Source organism: Fusarium musae, chromosome 5 (assembly GCF_019915245.1).
Source record: "Fusarium musae strain F31 chromosome 5, whole genome shotgun sequence".
NCBI lineage: Eukaryota > Fungi > Ascomycota > Sordariomycetes > Hypocreales > Nectriaceae > Fusarium > Fusarium musae.
The window spans coordinates 3,385,206-3,404,102 of record NC_058391.1 but is presented as its reverse complement, the minus strand read 5'-3'; the positions used below and the strand labels follow the sequence as shown (position 1 = coordinate 3,404,102).

At 48.8% G+C, this 18,897-nt stretch overlaps 8 protein-coding genes across 8 annotated transcripts; 3 read left to right on the top strand and 5 right to left on the bottom strand.

Moving 5' to 3' along the window:
* Positions 1–206: 206 nt before the first annotated feature.
* On the bottom strand, positions 207–2,325 carry J7337_007506 (uncharacterized protein; the record flags this gene model as incomplete). Its single annotated transcript, XM_044825156.1, has 5 exons — positions 207–915; positions 1,017–1,151; positions 1,203–1,831; positions 1,879–1,959; positions 2,005–2,325. The coding sequence occupies 5 exons, from the start codon at positions 2,323–2,325 to the stop codon at positions 207–209; spliced, it is 1,875 nt and encodes a 624-aa protein (XP_044680813.1).
* A 1,061-nt stretch (positions 2,326–3,386) lies between these two features.
* On the top strand, positions 3,387–4,252 carry J7337_007505 (uncharacterized protein; the record flags this gene model as incomplete). Its single annotated transcript, XM_044825155.1, has 2 exons — positions 3,387–3,605; positions 3,731–4,252. The coding sequence occupies 2 exons, from the start codon at positions 3,387–3,389 to the stop codon at positions 4,250–4,252; spliced, it is 741 nt and encodes a 246-aa protein (XP_044680812.1).
* A 705-nt stretch (positions 4,253–4,957) lies between these two features.
* On the top strand, positions 4,958–5,824 carry J7337_007504 (uncharacterized protein; the record flags this gene model as incomplete). The annotated part of the gene is made up of 1 exon (XM_044825154.1): positions 4,958–5,824. The coding sequence occupies one exon, from the start codon at positions 4,958–4,960 to the stop codon at positions 5,822–5,824; it is 867 nt and encodes a 288-aa protein (XP_044680811.1).
* Positions 5,825–6,191: 367 nt separating this feature from the next.
* Positions 6,192–9,387, bottom strand: J7337_007503 (uncharacterized protein; the record flags this gene model as incomplete). The annotated part of the gene is made up of 2 exons (XM_044825153.1): positions 6,192–8,671; positions 8,721–9,387. 2 exons carry the CDS (start codon positions 9,385–9,387, stop codon positions 6,192–6,194), a joined length of 3,147 nt encoding a protein of 1,048 aa, XP_044680810.1.
* A 697-nt stretch (positions 9,388–10,084) lies between these two features.
* J7337_007502 (uncharacterized protein) lies at positions 10,085–11,940 on the bottom strand (the record flags this gene model as incomplete). Its single annotated transcript, XM_044825152.1, has 3 exons — positions 10,085–11,016; positions 11,066–11,405; positions 11,455–11,940. The coding sequence occupies 3 exons, from the start codon at positions 11,938–11,940 to the stop codon at positions 10,085–10,087; spliced, it is 1,758 nt and encodes a 585-aa protein (XP_044680809.1).
* A 794-nt stretch (positions 11,941–12,734) lies between these two features.
* Positions 12,735–13,733, bottom strand: J7337_007501 (uncharacterized protein; the record flags this gene model as incomplete). The annotated part of the gene is made up of 2 exons (XM_044825151.1): positions 12,735–12,741; positions 12,769–13,733. The coding sequence occupies 2 exons, from the start codon at positions 13,731–13,733 to the stop codon at positions 12,735–12,737; spliced, it is 972 nt and encodes a 323-aa protein (XP_044680808.1).
* Positions 13,734–15,666: 1,933 nt separating this feature from the next.
* On the top strand, positions 15,667–17,281 carry J7337_007500 (uncharacterized protein; the record flags this gene model as incomplete). The annotated part of the gene is made up of 5 exons (XM_044825150.1): positions 15,667–15,816; positions 15,875–16,136; positions 16,187–16,378; positions 16,424–16,815; positions 16,865–17,281. The coding sequence occupies 5 exons, from the start codon at positions 15,667–15,669 to the stop codon at positions 17,279–17,281; spliced, it is 1,413 nt and encodes a 470-aa protein (XP_044680807.1).
* A 753-nt stretch (positions 17,282–18,034) lies between these two features.
* J7337_007499 (uncharacterized protein) lies at positions 18,035–18,567 on the bottom strand (the record flags this gene model as incomplete). Its single annotated transcript, XM_044825149.1, has 2 exons — positions 18,035–18,124; positions 18,178–18,567. 2 exons carry the CDS (start codon positions 18,565–18,567, stop codon positions 18,035–18,037), a joined length of 480 nt encoding a protein of 159 aa, XP_044680806.1.
* Between the last annotated feature and the right edge of the window lie 330 nt (positions 18,568–18,897).

The following is an 18,897-nucleotide window of genomic DNA, read 5'->3' as shown; positions in this document are numbered from 1 at the left end:
TCTCAGTAGTGGAAGAGATATTTCCAGCGGGGACCCTGGGTGCAAATCATGGATTGTTCCGATATTACTTGGTGGTATGGGCTACCCCTGCTGCGGCGGTCTCATGAACCACATTGGCAACTTAACATTACTAGAAAGTTGACGAATTCCAAAAACAAGTATATACAGTTCATCTGGGGTACATAAGTTTTCCCGTCATTACTAATTCAAGCCCAGAGTACATCCGTAATCTCCTCAAACAAATTCGCCGCCCATATTGCATCATAGTCAAAATGTGGCCGAGCAGATACCGCCTCCCTCTGAACAATTTGAGTGTTAAGTGCGGTCATGTCATCTGATAACTCAATATGCTCCACTTGCCCTTCATCGTCGGATAGCTTCTCATCCAGCTCAATAACCCTCGGCAGACCAGCAACACTTTCAGATGCGCGACGCTTTCGAGGCGTGTACAGAGTTGTCGCAGACAAGTTATGTATCGGTCCGTAGGCCAGCCTCTTCATCCCCGCGTCCTGAAGGATAAACATCGATAGGTCCAGTTCTGTTGGTGGCTTACCAGTGATCAGAGCGTAGTCGAGAGAAAGTCGAAGGCGCATGTATTGGCGTGTGATGAACAGTTCATCCCAGTACTTTGTGAGACTCTTCGAAGGTGCTGACAATGCACCTTCTGCTCCTGAGGACTGCCTACGTCCTGGTGGTTTCGAGTGCGGGCGCAGCGGTAGCTGAATGGGCGTTGATTGAACGATCTGGGTGATCATTCTACTGATATCTTCGGCACCTTCAAAACGCTTACTACACAGATGCATTGCTTGCGCGTGATATCTCGTTAACAGTTGATCTTCGTCACTTTCGAGGTCTTTCGGTGCTATTCTCTCATCTATGGAGCTCAGCATAAGCGGATATGCAATGTAAGCAATGCTAACCAAGGTTAGTTATAGCAAGTCCACTGAGAGCCGGTCACTTACGCAGATATAGGTAGGTGTTGAGTTAACCCTTCTTGAACGATGAAACCCACTAACTTGGTCGTTTCTGTCGTCGCATAACTTATGTCCTTTCCAATATTCCGGAGTACAGTGTCGTCAATGATGTTGACTCCTTTCTGTCGCTGCTCAATCATCATAGCTTCATGATTCCCAAGAGCAATTTGGGCAGCACTACATTCATTGTCAGTATGTAGAACGGCACTAGTAACTCAGGCTACTCACTAGGCATATATGTACACTACGCTTGATATCAAAGTGGTTGATCGGTGCGATCCCGTGCCCTTGAGGAATGGATGCAGCGCTTTGTCGGCTTCTTTCTTCCAACGCGTGAGGTTACATTTCGCGGCCCTGATTTGAGACAGTGTTTTCTCAAAATTATCAAGCGAATATGTAATGTCGAATGCGTTCGGGCCGTAGCAAATCGAAAGAGTCTCTGTCAGAATAACTGCCAGACGACATTGGAAATTTATGATGTCTGCTAGCTGACGCTTCGTTCTAGGGTCATACACGGCAGAGCTCTCTGCTTCATCAGCAAGATCCTCGGGAATGATCAGATCTAGAGTGACATTAAAGCTTGAAGGTGTTATCTGCAGAGGTTTTCGAAGACCGAGTGTTAAGACTCTGTCTCTCCAGAACAGAGACCACCAAAGCCTCTTGTTCCTCTTCTTGCGCGATATACTCGAACCGGGAGCTTGGAAAGTGTGGGCTTGGGCAACGATGGCGTTTTGAATAGCGATAGCTAGCCAGGTGCTTCCTGCGTGTGGTTCAAGGGCCGAGAATTGGAACGTCAAGAGTAAAGCTGCCTGGGATTTAGTGAATGCATCACTCTCCACCCCAAGGTCAAATAACAGCTTGAGAATGTCAGTGGTTATACGCGACCTGGGGTGAGTTTACTTACCTTGGCTCTTCTATAGAAGATATTCCGTGCCACCTTCACGTTTGTGTATCCAGCATTCTTGAGTACTACGGGCGATACGAACTGTGTCTTGTCAGCCCTGTATCAAGACAGTCAAAGGATCCTTACCGCTGATGCTGCGAAAAGCATCGCTTGGAAAACGAGCAAGGACATTGGTTTCCCTCTTCCACCGTCCGTCTCTTCCCCCATGTACATGTCCCAGAATTCCTTCTCGTCTACTAAAGGATAGTAGGGATGTAGGTACAGGAAATACTGGTTGATGAACTCCTCTTGAACGGTTCGTACAGGCAGGTGAAAGCACCGGTTGAGTTCGAGAAATTCAACATCTTCTTCGGGAAGGACTCTAAGATCAGGTAACACCAAGAATGGCTGTGTTGTGTACAGGACTTCAGAATGGGAATATGCCGCTGAGGGTCGGGGCTTGGACATGATGCCTCAGTCTGCGGATGCTGTGTTCTATGGGTAACACTAAAATAACCCAGAAATGAAGGTCTCGTATATCGCGTGAGATTCAAAGGCCTTGGTGTACTTTTTGGTCTTGGTTTGCAGGGTTCGAGTGATAGTCCGGTCATCCGTAGGACCGTAACCATCCTCAACATGGGATGAGCTGAGCGTTATCGGAGTCCGGGAACCAAACTTCCGTCTCCACTTTCAGCTGCCGAGATGACTCCACTCGCTGACACGGTTCATCAACTCGTGTCTTGCTGCCTCAGGCCTACAAACTAGCCCAAGACGGTAAACAGCTCCTTAAGCTTTGCTGCTTTTCTCCCACCTCAACGAATCTACCGCCACATACACAACGAAATCTGCCACGTTACAATCATTTTATTCTCTTCATCAATCAACTATCTGCCAGTCTTTACAACCATTTCTTATCTGCCTGAATGCCTCTTACCGCGAAAACTATGAGAACCAGATCAAGCTACTATTATGATCATTACGAGGGTCTCTTTTATGATGATGGTGAGGTCTCAGAGGATCCCGATTTTCCCAATGTCAATCATGAAGCGCAGCGCGAGCTAATGGCCTATAGTGAAGGACGATATGAGGGTCGCCCTTCAAGAGTAGATGTCCGTGAGCGAGCTCAGAACTAATCAAAAAATATCTATGCCAGCTACCATCAGCTCAACGAGATACTCGAGAGATATGAGGCCACTATCCAGAGAAGATGGATGAAAAAGCCCCGCCAACAGAGGCTTCAAATTCTCCTCAAATATTGGCCAGACAAACCTACCAGCCATCGCCCTGATTTCGCGGCTTTCCGGCAAGAGCATGCAGTAGATCGACATGAACATGGGTCCAAGCTGAAAGACCATTTCATGTGGCCCACTGTCAACTAGGAAGACTTGTCGGGACCTAAACTCATGCTCTTGTTGCTGAGTTCCAAGGGAAGACTTGCTCCTCCTGCCTTTGCTGCCGTTGATTATGAGGGGCTTTGGTTTGGCAAAGCGACAAGAGGCCTCCACCCCAAGTTTCTTCATTATCATACCATGATTATGCATGGTGCTACAAACGCCGAGGAATACGGAAAGCTTGTTCACTGGGAGTCTTACCCAGATGCCGAAGAGTGGGTGAGAACACGAAGGCAGCTTCTCCCTGGAGATGGCCTCTTGGTTCTCGAAGTTCAGGACCGTCTCATGAAATTTCTTGTTGTTTGCTGTCACCAAATTCTTCACGAGATTCCCCCAGGCGTGATTACCAAAGAGACAGTAGATAGAATGCGCCGAGCTGAAGCGAATCTGGATATAGTCTAGGCTAGGATCGACCGAATCACTAAAAAGAACGTTACAGGGTTCGAGGATGATGTTTCCATGGTCCACAAGATGCTGTCCAGGGTCGCGTACCCTCCGAAGGACGCCTTAGTGGGTTGAGCCCTTCAAGAGAGACTCGAAGGAAACGAGATCTGTGGGAGCTCAACAAACCATTTTCGAGACTGTTTCTAGACGAGCCTGCGCAGGAACCTAAGAAGTTCAAATCAGAAGTCAAGTTAAAGACCAAGGTTAAGACCAAGCGCGAACAGACAGAGCCTGCCACTGCGGCGGAGGTGAAACCGCCGGCTGTTGAAGCAAAACCAGAACCTGAAGCCACACAGCACATATTTGCTGTTGATGCGAAGGCGCCCAAGGTGTTGCGTACTCTGTTCTTCGATCCTGAGATAGCATCGACTCCTGGCTTGATCCCGTGGAACGGCTTCCTATATGCCATGGCAGCGGCTGGCTTCAAGATTGAGAAGCTGTATGGCTCGGTCTGGCAATTTACTCCCACTAAGCTGGACGTTGAGCGCAGTATCCATTTCCACGAACCGCATCCGATGGGTAAGATTCCTTTTGAGGCGGCTAGACGACATGGACGATGATTGACGAGAGCTTATGGATGGCATGGAGGTATGTTTGTACTGAAGGAAAAGTCATAGAGGTTGAAATATTAGAGTATATTTTGCTTGGATCTCTGTACAAATTCAGATCTCGGTATTCTCAGATACTCGCTTAATGTCTAGTATTGGCTTGGTTCTAGGCACGATGGTTGAGAACACAAAAATGTTCGTCATGAATCCTCTTTGTAAGCATAAACCTGAATTTGTGACACGCAGCTATCGAGATGCAAAAACGAATAAGATGTAATATCTGCTATTATTATATAGGAAAATGTATTTATCTCACAATTTGTACATTATGAGATTTTTTTGCTAGTAGATATAATGAAGCCCATTGAAGCTGTGATATTATCAAGGAAACTATCCACCCTAGAGCTGCAAAACGCACCCACAACTGTGGAGCAGAAGCAGAACCGTCGCCCATTGAAACAGCTCGGCTCTGTGGCACTAAGCCTCTTAGAGCTAGACCAGAGCCTGGGGCCTATCGATAACAGCAAGAAGCTCGCTTGAGGTTTGATTGGAGCGACAATGCGCGGAGATCTCCGCTGCTCCTTCCTGAACTTTTTAGCAAATGATTCACGAATTGGAAACTACCAGGATAAGCGAGCATGCCTTACGACACTGATCACCCAGAATGAAAACAACAACTCATGATACGCGATGGAGCAAGCGAAATGTTTATATATGATGAAGGAGACGGCCGACGGGCACGGCCTTTTCGCCAAAGAGCTCATCAAGGCTGGGACACGCATCATTCACGAAAAGCCGATTCTGACTGTCTCACAAGAGGAGACCAAGACGAAAGCCGAGTATAGATGTGTCGTTGATCAAGTCGCGGACCTGAGCGACTCAGACAAACAGCGATTGATGGATCTGTACCACAACGACAAAAAGCTGCGCGAATTTTCATTCCTCCAGGGTCAACCTTGTCCTGGGACGGATCTCGATGCAGGTATTGTCTTGGCAAAATTCTATACAAACGCTGCGAACATCACATCCGGAGGTCTCGAATGCGGGCTGTTCACAACTTTCTGTCGCATGAATCACTCATGCACACCAAACATATGCTGGGTATACGATGAGCCGACAGGGTTCATGGAAGTATACGCAGTGAGGGATATCGACAAAGACGAGGAGCTCACCAACTCATACATCGAAGTCGCGATTTCTCACGAGGCGAGGATGAAGGAGCTGTCGAATTGGGGCTTCACGTGCCGATGCACTGCCTGCGAAGGACCAGATGCCGCGAAACACGATGAGCGAAGGCGCAGGATTGCACAGATCAAGGGCATTCTCGACATGTATCAGGAAACGGGAAAGTCGGGCGACGTACCGAAGTTCGCTGAGACTCCAAAGACAGACTTGGAAGCATTGAGGTTGGGCGAAGAAAGTCTTGCACTGTTATCGGACGAGGGGCTCATCGAACAACTGGGTGTCATGTATGGGCTGTGTGCTAAGTTTGCCAAAGGCGCTGGGCTAGATGACTTTGCGCAGGATTATGAGGAGATGGAGTTTGAGATCCTGGTAATAACGACTGGGGAGTATATCGATTGAACTGGTAAACGTTGGAAGGGATCAAGAATAGTGGAAAGCCCTGTTATTCGGGGCTGTGGCGTTTAAATGGCTTGCAGCCCGCATGGTAACTAACAAAGAATTCCCAAGGCGACACTTTGAGCGGTCTTCTGCGAGATCTCTTTGGCACTGGGGAGCAGGTCTCTTTATAGCCTCACATCAGTCCGTGTTATGTGCCATGAGACGATCAATTTATGACATTATCATACTATAATACTCTAAATTACACGAGAAAAGAAGTCTTTGGAAGAGAATCATTCTGTAGAGATTTTGGGAGACAAAATAAAATGCGCCAGCAGCGTGACGACGGAGGAGAAAATGAAGAAAAACGGGGAGCTCTCGAGTCCTTTTATTGACAGCCAGGGCATGTCCAACACGCAGGATCATCCCAGATAGAGTTCATCGAAGGATCCTGGTTCGTCTCAAGCGGTATAGGCATACCGCTCAAAGCAAGCTTATAAACCGAAAACTTGCATCGATCATCCTTGTACCCAGAACCCTTGCATCCTGGATAAGCTCGGCAGATGGCAGCACACCGCCGAGGAGTAGCCTGGGCATACTCTGTATAGACTGTGATCAAGTTGGGATCATTTCCATCAACCCAGCCACCTCCCATATAAGCTTCGTAATTGCAGAGAGTACCTGCAGGTGGGTTGGCGACTGGTTTACACTCGTCGCCTAGAGTATATGCGCACATATCGGGAGGACCCTTCGGAACAGAATCAGGGACACAGGCTTCGCAGTCGGTGTAGCAGCGCGTGTCCAGCCAAACCTGTTTCTTCCAGTCGTTCTCTTCGGTGACGAAGTTCTCCTTGAGCAAGGGAAGCTCAGAGAAGTAGCATCGGTTTTCGAACTGTGAGTATCCAGCGGTCAAGCAGAGTGGATGGCCTTGACAGATGGCTATGCATTCTTCGGCGCGGTCTTGGTGGGGATATGACTCGCGAGTCTCTAGCCAGAAACTTCTGCTCGTCAATTTGTCGCCCCATGAACAAAGAACATCTTTGGGGTAGTTGAAGCGATCAAAGTTACACATTTCGCCGTGTGTATACTTGCATGTCTCTGTTGGGGTCGAAGAGGCGGTGGTGGTTTCTGATGTTGAAGTGGGCTCTTGCGTAGTAGATGTTGCATCTTCGGGCGCTTCGCTTGATGTATCTACAACAGGGGTCCGAGCAGACGTGTGAGTTGTTTCAGGCACAGTGGTGGTGCCCTCGATAAAGGTTGGCTCCACGTCAACGCTAGTCTCCGGTCGAGACGGTCGCATGCTTGTTGACTTGGTGCCTGGCGTAGGCTCTAAGCCTCCAGAGCTAGTCTGCGGCTCAGGTAGCCAACGGGTAGTGTTCTGGGGAACTCTGGTGGATGGCTCCGCTATGATAGTTGTCTCCGATTCTACCGGAGCTCCAGTAACGCCAGCAGTCGTTTGGGACTGTGATTCATCACAGAGCTGACAGTTGAAGCAAGCCAACTCAGACCATTCTAGAACACGGTTTGGGTCCCCAGTGGTCCAACCTTGAAGCCTCAATGGCTCAAGGATGAAATTGCAAGGGTACCTCGGGTTGTTGTTCACAGCGAATGCGAAACATCCATCGATGTAAGCACAAGTCAACGCGCACTTCTGGATATCCATGCCTTGCATGGGATATTCCGACAGTGGATATGCCACAGCCTGAGCATTAGGCTGGGAACGGTACTCGCAGAATGGCTCTGAAGGCTTTGGCCACTTCTGTCCACAAAAGCCCGGAGGCCTGTAACCATCGGGGCAGACCTCTTGAGATGGAATCTCTGGTCTGGTGTAGCCTGTCGTGGTAGCGGGAGGGGAGTTTGTGGTAGTAGTGACTGGCTCAATAGATGTGACTTGGTTGGCCGGTTCACTAGTTGGAGTGGATGGGAGTCTACTGGTAGTCTCCTCAGGAGTGTCGCTATCTCCAAAGTCCAGCTGGAACTGGTCGATGTTGTCGGGGGTGACCTGATTGGAGACAAAGACCGAGTCGACGTAGATCAGTGCCAGCCCATTGCCCGTGCAAGACAGAGAGATGCCAAAGCTGGCGCTTCGAGAGTCGGCGATGACAGTAGTAAGGACCCTGTTCCATGAGACACTAACGCCACCGCTGGTGAAAAGACCCATGGTGTAGAACTGGGTATTGCCAAGGTATCCATTGACGCTACACGCCTGGCTGCCTCCAGCGGTGATGACGACGTAATAGAACTGGACGGTATAGAGAACATTTCTGCTTGGAGCAAGGTTGGTAAGAAACTGTGAGATACTCGCCAGTCCGCCAAAAGCTCGCTTCTGTGAGTCGGAAGAGGACCCCAATGCAACACAGCCATTGTCGGAGCTTCCGTCTCCCTTGTAGCAGTCGCCGTTTCGTTGCTCGGCCTGACCTTCAGCATCGAAGCCAAATATGCCACTTGCTGAGTTGGGGTCCTTGATAGAGAATCGTCCGTTGGAAACGGCATTTGTGATCGCGACATCTCCCTGAGATTGTGTTGCAGTCGGTTCATCAGTCAACGTGCCACTGGCTGCCTCTGTCTCTTGGCTGGCGGAACTTTCGGATGATGATGACCCCATTGACATTCCAGAACCTTCAGTAGAGAATGTGGAGGCGATTGAATGCTCGATAACAGAGCTTTCGACAGATGCCCCCGCCGTGGAAAATGTTGTCATGGTCTCAGCAGATGCAGACACAGATGCCTCTTCGGTCGAAAGAGTTTCAGTGGAATGTGTTACAGTGGAGTCTATTTCAGCTGAGTGTGTTGAAATGGTCTCATCAGTCTTGGTGGATGTCGTTGTAGGGCCGAGGCCATCGATTCTACCATCAATACATTGTTCAGCTATCGACCGCTGTTAGTAAGGGACCGAAACGAATACATCAACACTTACCTCTATACACGTTCAGAGACACCGGTACGCAGCCAGATGGCTCGGATCCGAAAGTCATGTAAACCTGCCCATCAGAAGGGGTCTGGCAGAATGAAGCTCCGCGATTGGGCAGCGAGGGGTTTTGGAAGCGCAGGACCCCTCCTTCAGAGCTGAAAGTGGTCGAGATTGCACTATCGCTCGTTGGAGATGATGCCTGAAGTTTCTGGTAGCCGTCACCGAGGTATGACACTGGAACGCCCCCCTCGGCAAGCCGACCGTTACCAAGAGTGAAGACAGTAGCAAAGGTGCAGATGTCGGGATTTCCGTCACCAACAAATCCACCGATATCGCGCTTTGTGTTACCGCCCGAAGGGTTGACAAGAAGGATGATGCGCTCTCCGGTTGGCTCGAGAGTAGTCGAAGCAGCGGCGCTGGAAGCAACCGAGGAAGCGAGATCTGAACTTCGAGCAGCAGTAGTAGATGTCGATATCAATTCGACATCTGTGGTGTTTTCAGCTGGGCGCGGGACCCCCGTTGCAATTGATACTGGGGCGAGGTACGTTGAAAGATAGGTAATACAGTACGTCCCAGGGTCTTGATCCGCGTACTGGACGTCTCTCGCATCAACGGCAGCGGCACCACTGACAATGCCGCTTAGCAGCGCAAACGCCCCAATATTGCCCTTCATTTTGACGTGAAAACAGCAACGGCCGCAAGAATGGTAAATTGAAAATTTGCTACGACACCGACTACGTATAAGAATTAGGGCAAACGGACCGAGCGCAACTAAGCAATGCGAAATGTTGGTGGCGGTAAAATGGTCTGCTCGTTGAAATGACAACATGCAAAGGGGTCGATAGTGACAGACGCCATCATTTGAATTCAGGGTCTCGATTGCGATCTCTGGGTCCAAAGTCGTTCTAAGGCTGAGACTATTGACCCGAATTAGTGGAAATGCCGTTCAAAAAAAACATTAGGCTCGGTCTAGTCATCGTCTAGTCATCCCTTGCTTAGGCGACAGACTGCTCAGCCAGCCACTATCAACCCAAGGAATTGTCTAAACAGAACGAGATGAGAGATTTCTTAATCAACGGAAGAAGAGGCGTTTGATCCTAATCTTATCAATTAGACTCAGGGGATTCTTTGATTTGTTCCAATTTCAGGCATTCTCACACGTGGAAGGGGATGTCACTGAGCAAGGGAGAAGAGTGAGACCCACGGGGCTTATGCTTATTAGACATGCATATTTTAATGACATTTTAGTTATTTATTAGCTAGGCATAAAAAATTCGGTTGCATTGACTTTTGAGCAGCATCGGAGTGTCGGCCCTTCTGCCCATTTTACCCAGTCCATCAATAACATCTGCCCTCCTGGAGGAGACTTTCTAGAAAACATTTCCCTTGGTCTGTCTCATCTCCGAGACCTTCAGGTTCCTGATAAGAGCGACCCAGATAAACGACAATGCCATGATGGCCGTTCCAGCTGCCAACATTCGGGTCTGCGCATATCCGTATGCCTTCTGAATAGCGATGCGCTCTGGCGTGCCCTTTGCATAACTCAATTGCGTAGGGAGATCTCCGTAGATAGCATCGAGGTTCTCAAGCGCACTTGCGGGCAGATACATCTTCAGTGCTTTCTCAAAGGTATTCGTCCAGATGGCGCCAGAAATCGTGTCGCCGATACTGTCGCCCGCTGTACCAGTGACGCTCAACATAGCCAACGCCGCAGCAACGTGCTGATGATCGACAGCAGCAAGAACGGCGAGTTGCATGCAAATTGTGAAAACACTTCCGCCGACAGAAATGAAAATCTGGCACATAACCAAGTACCCAACGTAGCCAGTTGGGTTTCGGAAGTATATCATCAGTCCTTGGGCGAGGATATAAAGCGGCACGCCAGCCCAGAGGAGCCACTTGAAGTATCCAGTCTTGCGGATGCCCCAACCCACGAGGAACAACAGGAAGCCGGACACAACGTTGAAGGTGTTGTTAACGTAACCGGCTTCTGCGACTGTCAGATAGTTAACAACTTGCAGGAAGGACGTGAAATAGTTGTTCCAGCAGTAATACGAGATCTGATAAGTAAGATCGAGGAGACAAGCGCCAACGAGGGTTCTGTCAGTCAAGAAGTGGAACTTGAGGAAAGGAACAGGCGCAAAGTAGACCTCGTTGAGGGCGAAGCCCACGAGAAGGATGAAGCCGACGATGATCATGGCGATGATATACCCAGTTGACCAGCCGTGAGGTGCCATGGAAGCGATGGTGAATGGGAGAAGGAAGATGATTAAGCCAGCGGCAAAAAGGAACACGCCGAGGACTGCCAGATGTTTAGCTTTAGGGGTCTCTCAAGTACGGGTCGAACCTACCGTCAAACTCGAGTACATAGTGCCAGATGCTTTCCTTCAAAGTGCGGCCACTTGCCTTCTTTGGCAGAATATTCTTCTTGGCCTTTCGCAAGTTGATCTTGAGAAGAAGATACAAGGGTGCACAGACGACAGGGGTGATGAAGGCAAAGGTGCCGAAACCCCAAGGCCAACCAATGTCAGCAAGCATTCTGTCCGAAGCGTAAGATCCAGCAAAAGCAGAGATCATGTAGGGGGACGATGTAAAGGCATATGCCAAGGCTCGGTTCTTGAGGTTGGTAGCATCGGCAGTCATGACATCGACACTGTAGATCAGGCCCGTGAAACCGACTGAGTAGAAGACCTGCGATTACGTTAGCTCCGATGACCAACATGTGATTTCTGTTACGTACATTTGCGGCACAGTAGGTCGACAGGTCTTTGGATGTAGCCATCAGAATCAGGCCCAGTTCGCAGAATCCCACCATCAGTAGATAACCCTCAGCTCGGCCCCAAAGATCAAGGAGTTTGGCAAGCGGAATGAAGACAGCGGCAGTCATTGAGCTCGCGACAACACCAATGGTGTTGAGAAGCGAGTGTGCGCTCCAATCGCTAGTGACATACGGTAGTAAGTTACCGACGGTCGCGCTTTGGAAAGCATTGAGAAGGTACACGAGCCAGATGAAGATGAAGAGGCAGATCAGCGATGCCTTGCTCCATACGAGGGTGATGGCCTCCATGTCTTTGACACCCTCAGTGACATCCTCAGCGGGGAGGGCATCATCAGGAACAGCTGGGTGTCCATCTTCGGGGTGATGGTTCTTTTCGTGGTCTGTAGTCGTCGTGATGTCCTGAAGATCGACATCAGAGGTCTTGTTCGACCTGTTCCAGAAGCCCATTTTGGCGGTTCAAGCAAAGAAAGAGAGAATTAAGCTTGAAAACTTTTAGATTTCTCAACGAGAAAAAGGGTTACATTAAAAAGAAATGACATACTGTATGGCCCCGGCATGAATCTTCCGACACCGGTGGATCAAACAACGAAAAGAACGCATCAGATAAGATCATCTTGTCCCGTTGGTTCCGACTCTGTTGGTCGCGTCCCTGTAGAATACGGCAGGATCGGCAAGCTGAGTGGGATGCTTGGCAAATAGCGATGAGGCTCGTAAAGCAAAGAGGGTCTTTTCCACGGTAAACACGGCACGCTTAGCTCCACCGCGTACGTCAGTCAGATTATCTAGGGCCAAAGGTAGAGCAGAAGGATGTGAGGCAGAGTTTTGAAAAGGTAAAAACTTGTTTAATCAATCTAATCTAATCTGATTTTATTGATTCAAAGAGGGCGGTATCGGGCCGGATTGGAGGGCGTTGTGGAATTGTTACGGAATGGATATCATAGCGTGGAGGGTTCAGTATGGACTGCGACTGCATGGGGATAACACGACGCCACAGCGCATACAGAACGTGTCATTTATACTCTTCTAGTCCCAACACTGGTTAGAAATGAGCAACCTGCAACTCCGTAAAGTGGGCTCGTTGTCAAGCGAATGATCGTGATGGTCGACCCGGGAATATCACGGCCAACCGAGCTCACAATGTCCCCTCGGTAATATGATCAATCGTGAAGTTAAAACCCCCATCCGCATCCGGCTTTATATCGTGAAGACAATATCTTGGTGTTTTGACGCTATTTGGTCAGTTATGCGCTAGAATTGGACACGATTGAGACTTACCTCCAGAACCAACTGCTCAAACACATATTCTTGCAGTTCTTTGCCAGCAAGGCTATGTCGCGCTCAAAGATTTCACCAGCAAATCGACTCGCGGCGTCATCAGCAGCTTTATTCACTCTCTCAATCTCCGCTTGAAGCCTTTCGAGTGATGCATCAAGTCCTCGCTGCATATCGCCGTGTGCCAACAAGACCACGATGTTCTCGACGAACCCTTCACGTATCTCCTTGCGCACGCTCACCATGTCATTCGTGATCCACATGACTTTGACGGCGGCATCATATAGATCTTGAATCTCCTTAGATTCCATGACGAACTCAGGCAAGTCAAGTCCATTGGCGAATTCGATGTTGGCCGCCACTTGCTTCATACAGGAAGATGCATCCCGGTAGCCAAGATACTCCTCTAGAGAAGGAAGATGGGCATTCCTTCGATTGAAGGCTTCCTTTTGGTATGCTTTCAGGGTAGCAATGGCCTCCTTGGCGATGCGTTTTCGGTAACTCGGGTTGTCACTGTAAAGACTACGAACAGTCGAAGCATACTCCTCAAAAGACAGTACAGCGTCGTGATCTAGATAACGAGTCGATGGCTCAACCTCCTTGCTTGAAACGCCAAGGCCTTTCTCGACATAGTCCTCGCAGTCATCCAGTAGGGCCTGCAGCTTTGTGTAATCAAACTGTTTGACGATGGAATATTGATCGAGTAGGTCGTCGATGATGAACATCCAGACTTGGAAGGATGTCAAGACCTCTAGCTTTTCGCGGGAGGCGTACGGGTACCAGCCAGCCAGTTGCTCCGATAGGTTAGCTTTGGTGAGACGCGAGCGTACCGTTTCGTTGACAGCGTGTCTGAAGGATATGTTAGCGTCCTTCTTGGTGTTCCTAGGGTGATGTTCTCTGACGTTTCGATCAACTGGAGGATCTTCAAGTCTATGGCCTCCACGTGCGGATTCACGTCTTTCGGCCATCCAATATGCATCGGACCCAAGTCCGGGACTCTAAGGCTTTGACCTCTTAGGACGGACAATAAGTCCTCTCTCGTGCTGGGTGTGCCAGTTTGCGTTGAAGATGATGAAGCCATATGGTCAGATGTGCGGTTGCAGTCGACTCGAGAACAGACCGGGGGAAAGCTTCATATTGCGGGAAGCAGCGCGGGATTTAATATCTGAGAGCATTGCACCGCATAGGCTCACCCTTGTTGAAGCTAATAGAACTACTGTACAACTTCAATTAGAAATCGTGACTACTAAAAAGATTTTTTGCTGTGTTCGTTAGTACAATTATGGAAAGTTGGAGGTATTGTGCTACACTGATTAGCAATTATTTAGTGCAACGTTTGACCATTACAAGAGCAATTAGCAATCCTTACGCATACGGGCGGCGAAGCGCGCCTAGCTCAATTGGCATGAGCATCCTACCCAAGTAGTGCAGCGCAAACATGGGAGGACCCTTGGTACGAAGCTTAAGTTTTCAGCTCGCTTCTGGGGGTTCAGGGTAATCGATATTAAGAGCTGTCAGATAAGATAAGACAAGATAAGATTAGAAATGATAAGCCTTTGCATATGACCGACCGTACTCCGTGGAGTCAACAAGTTAAGCAACAAGCCAAGAGAGAACAAAAAGTATACTTGCTTTAGGTTCCGTGTCTTATGAGTTGTAGTTCGGATATATCACGCCTATGGAGGTCGTGACGCGACCTGCCTTGGTTGCCTTACAATTGAGGTAGTTGTTTCACAGTGTAAAGTGGTATACAGATGGGGGAAAAGGTTTGGCCATGTAATTACAACAATTCCAATGATGAAATTCAGATAGGTAATATCGGATATGCTTGAGTATCGGGAACCAGAGTCAGTAAAGTGATCGGGATAGACCCAGGCGAGATCGGCTTCTTTGCCTTGCCGACAATCTCAATTCATACCTGATCAGGAAATTATAAGACTCCCCGTACCCGTCGTCCACACGCGAAGTTATCAAGACATGTCGGGAGTCGGGTAAGGGGTTGTCAAGTATAGACGAGAATTAGATTGTATTACTGTATAAGAAGTGCAACATGTTGATACACATGAGGTGAAGATAGACTTCCGTGCGGTTGCGGATCGACGGATGGACGGGACGGAAGTTAGATGCGTTGCATGGCTGAGAGCTACGAAACGCCAGCAGGGTCTCTTAGTGTGAATCATTTCCCAAGAGGTCAAAACTCAAAACTGCGATTTGCTAACGGTAACGTCTTCGAATCGCCTATCATTGAAAGTCAATCGTTTCAGCTCGGTACCCGGATAAGCGAAACCAGTCAGTACCAGACACGATATCTCTCAAACTGCATAATGGATAGCTGTATCATTATCTACGACCGGAAAATATAACAAGTTTCCTATCTGCAACTTGACTTCACCAAAAAGGACCGAAGATCGGGGTTGTATGCGCGACACGGTCTCGGAATTTATGTAATAAGGCGTATCAGCCAACGCCCTTTCCCAACCATCACGTCAGGGTCTGTGCCAACCCCATTGGCCAGCCTGCCGAAGTCGCTCCAGCACGCGGAAAGCGATTGGGCCTCGCACTTCCGTGGTGGGTACGGAACGTTATCACCAAATTTTCAACCCTCTCTCCCTCTGCAATTGATTAGATTCGTTGGATCAGTAAATTTCCATACTTCCGTCCGCGGGGTAATATCTGGGGAACCCCGGATGCTCACTCATCACGTCCTGCATAATTGGTTTATCTCTCTTTGCTCTCGGCAGATGCGCTCCCGACGCCCGGGGCCGGTTTCTCAATACTGGGTCTGGGGGCGAGAGTGGGCTGAGTATGGAGCATGAGTCAAAGTTTTACGTATAAAGACGTGTCCGGCTGCTGTTCTTTTTCATTTTGCGGATCCCTGCTTTCAAGCAAGAACACATCATCATGAATAGTTATGACATCAGTTCGACTGCCGAGGAAGGTAATGACCTGGCTCTTACTCCCTCGCAGTTGAACAAGCCCGACAATGAGGCCTCGTTGCATCACGATGCTGTTTTCGGTGAGATTTCGGATGAGGGTCCTGACTACAGAAGCGTAAGTAGATTTCGCGAAAGAAAATGGCATGATTCACAGAATTGACGAATTTTTCCAGGTCGGACTCATCGGTACCGCTGGGTTGATGATGAAAACACAAATCGGTCTCGGCGTCCTCTCGATTCCAGCGACTTTCAACGCGCTTGGCATGATACCCGGCATTATCTGTCTGCTAGCTGTTGCGATTATAACAACCTGGTCCAATTGGATCGTTGGTCTCTTCAAGCTGCGACATCGCCATGTTTACGCCATCGACGATGCTGGAGAAATGATGTTTGGAGTCGTAGGCAAGGAGTTCTTTGGCTTTGCCATGTGGATCTGTAAGTTGTGATGTCAGTCATGAATAGCGAAATGCTGATTTCGTATTTAGACTGGGTCTTTGTATCCGGTGCTGGCATGCTCAGTCTCTCGATTGGCCTCAACGCTGTATCTAGCCATGGAGCATGTACTGCTGTCTTCGTCGCCGTCGCTGCAGTGCTTGGTTTCGGTCTCTCAAGCATCAGAACCCTTGCTCGCATGAGCTGGCTAGCATGGATCGGTGTCATCAGCATCATGATCTCTGGTGAGTTGCACATCGAACGTTGAGATTAATAACTAATGTCTATAGTGATCATGGTCACCATCGCGACAGGTGTTCAAGAGCGACCAGCAGCAGCCCCCCAAGACGGTGTCTGGGTCTCAGACTACAAGCTCTTCAACAAGCCCTCCTTCGTCCAAGCAGCTTCAGCAATCTGCTCCCTAGTCTCAGCGTTCGGCGGCACTCCAGGCTTCTTCGCCATCGTTGCTGAGATGCGACGGCCCGAGCAGTACACTAAAGCTCTGACCATCTGTCAGGCTATCGTGACCGTTACTTACCTTACGATCGGTTGCGTGATGTACTACTTCTGTGGATCTTATGTGTCGTCGCCTGCTCTCGGCTCGGCTGGTGATACCATTAAGAAGGCCAGTTATGGCGTCGCGATTCCAGGATTGATCGTGTCAATTACGCTTGTCACTCATGTATGACTCGTAACCCCCCCCTTCCTTCTATATTACTAATGAGATACAGCTGCCCAGCAAGTACATGTTCGTTCGACTGTTGAGAAATACAAAGCATCTTGCTTCCAACTCCGCGATTCACTGGAGCACTTGGTTAGGTTGCACATTCATCGTGTCAATCATTGCCTACATTATCGCCAGTGCTATCCCCATCTTCTACAGCCTCATCTCCTTGATTGGAGCTCTCGTCGGTACTCTCATGTGTTTCCAGACCATGGGCTTCATGTGGTTTTATGACAACTGGGAGAGGCGCGCTGTTTCGCCCAAGTGGCTATCCGCTTGTGGATGGAGTGTGTTTGTTATTGTTTCTGGCACCTTGTTGATGGTCGCTGGTACTTACGGATCAATCGTCGATATCATTCAGGCCTACAAAGCTGCTGGGGGCTCAGGCGCCTGGTCTTGTGCTGATAATTCCAACTCTTCTTAAAAGGATGTTGAAATTGAACACCTGTTTTAAGACGGTGACAATCCAGGATATATTAATAGTACTTCCTTATATGCTTGTGCATCTGTTCATTGTCTCTTCAGTTCTCTAAAGTATCTTCTCCGGCTAGATTAGACCGAGGCTCGCCACAAACAAGGTCTGAAGTCCAACCCTGTTGGCAGTGTACCAAGCGTGGCAGCCATATAAAGAGTTTCAATAATTCAAGTAATAAGGTTATCATTTACAGTCTCTTTTATATAAGGGATAGTTGGATTATACATCTATCTTAGACCTTGACCATTATATACATATATGTAAGGTACTATCTCATCATAGACAGCTGCTCTACGTGACCCTGGATCAAAGCTTGCTTGTCATCCCACATGCCGGTTTCTTCACCATACGACTCTGAGATTGTAATGTACTTGTCGCACTGCTCTTCCATGGCCGGAATCAACTCACCATCAAGCACCCACTTATCAAACGTAAAGTGGGCATTTCGACACGGCAAATCTAAGAAGAAAGTATTGAAGTACTTCAAGCCTGTTCGGGGGCTGACGCTAATATCGGAAGCCCGGCTCTTGGGACCAATTGGCAGCATTTCATGCCGGCCATTGGGGTGCCAGACAGACACCAAGGCGATCTTGGACACGCCATCGGGAGTAGGCTCCATACACCACGAAATAAGAACTCCAGTTTCGAGGTAAAACCAAAGGGTATAGTAGCCTTTGCCATATGGTAGTTACCCCATTGCCTTTAGAACAAGGCATATGACTGTTCAGTATCAATCTCCATTTCCTCTCCCTCAATAACAAGCTTGCCTGTCAGACGGGTTGTAGGGTTGGCCTAGGAAGTTTGTCAGTCATCAAGTCGCGTCAGAAACTCGACTTGCTACTTACCCAATACCACGACCATCCGGCCAGCGAGGTAGAGCCATCAGGATCCGGTCCTCGATTGACAACCTGTATGCCGCCACCGCCGCCGTAGTAGAAGTTTCCACCGGTAGGCCGCAGAGTGACATCCAATTTAATACCAACAAAATCAAGATCGAGATGGGTATTGGTCCATTGATCACCGTCCTCGGGACTAGTGATGTTCTGTGTTGCGCTCTTCAGCTCCAAGCGCTTGGTGTTTCCCGAGCCAGGATACAGAATGGAGGCTCCTCGTGAGGTAAGATCCTGGAGGTCATTGAGGGAAATGAAGGTTCCAAGAAGTTGGGATCCTCGCAAGCCTGCGTTGCTTATCAGGTGATATTTCTTGCCGCATTTGGTGGTGATCCAGTAGAACATAAAGACACTGTAGGGTTTACTACAATTATCAGAGTGACAAAAAGTGGGAATTATTGTTCAGCCTCAAAATTAGACCGACCCGGGCGAGCCTCGTACGATCCCTACTACTCAACTGGAAAGTGGAAAATGATGATCCGGTGATACATATCATCGCCTCGTGCCCGAATATCGAGTTCTTTTTCGTCGGTAATGAAAGTGGGAATCCAATGATGAGTCACGTCGATCAACTTAAGGGATTGCAGCTTATACTCTCTACCTGTACTCGCCTCACGTCACTTCATTACTTCACTAGTTGGGGGTCCAATCGTGTTGCCCAGAACAGAATAGGGG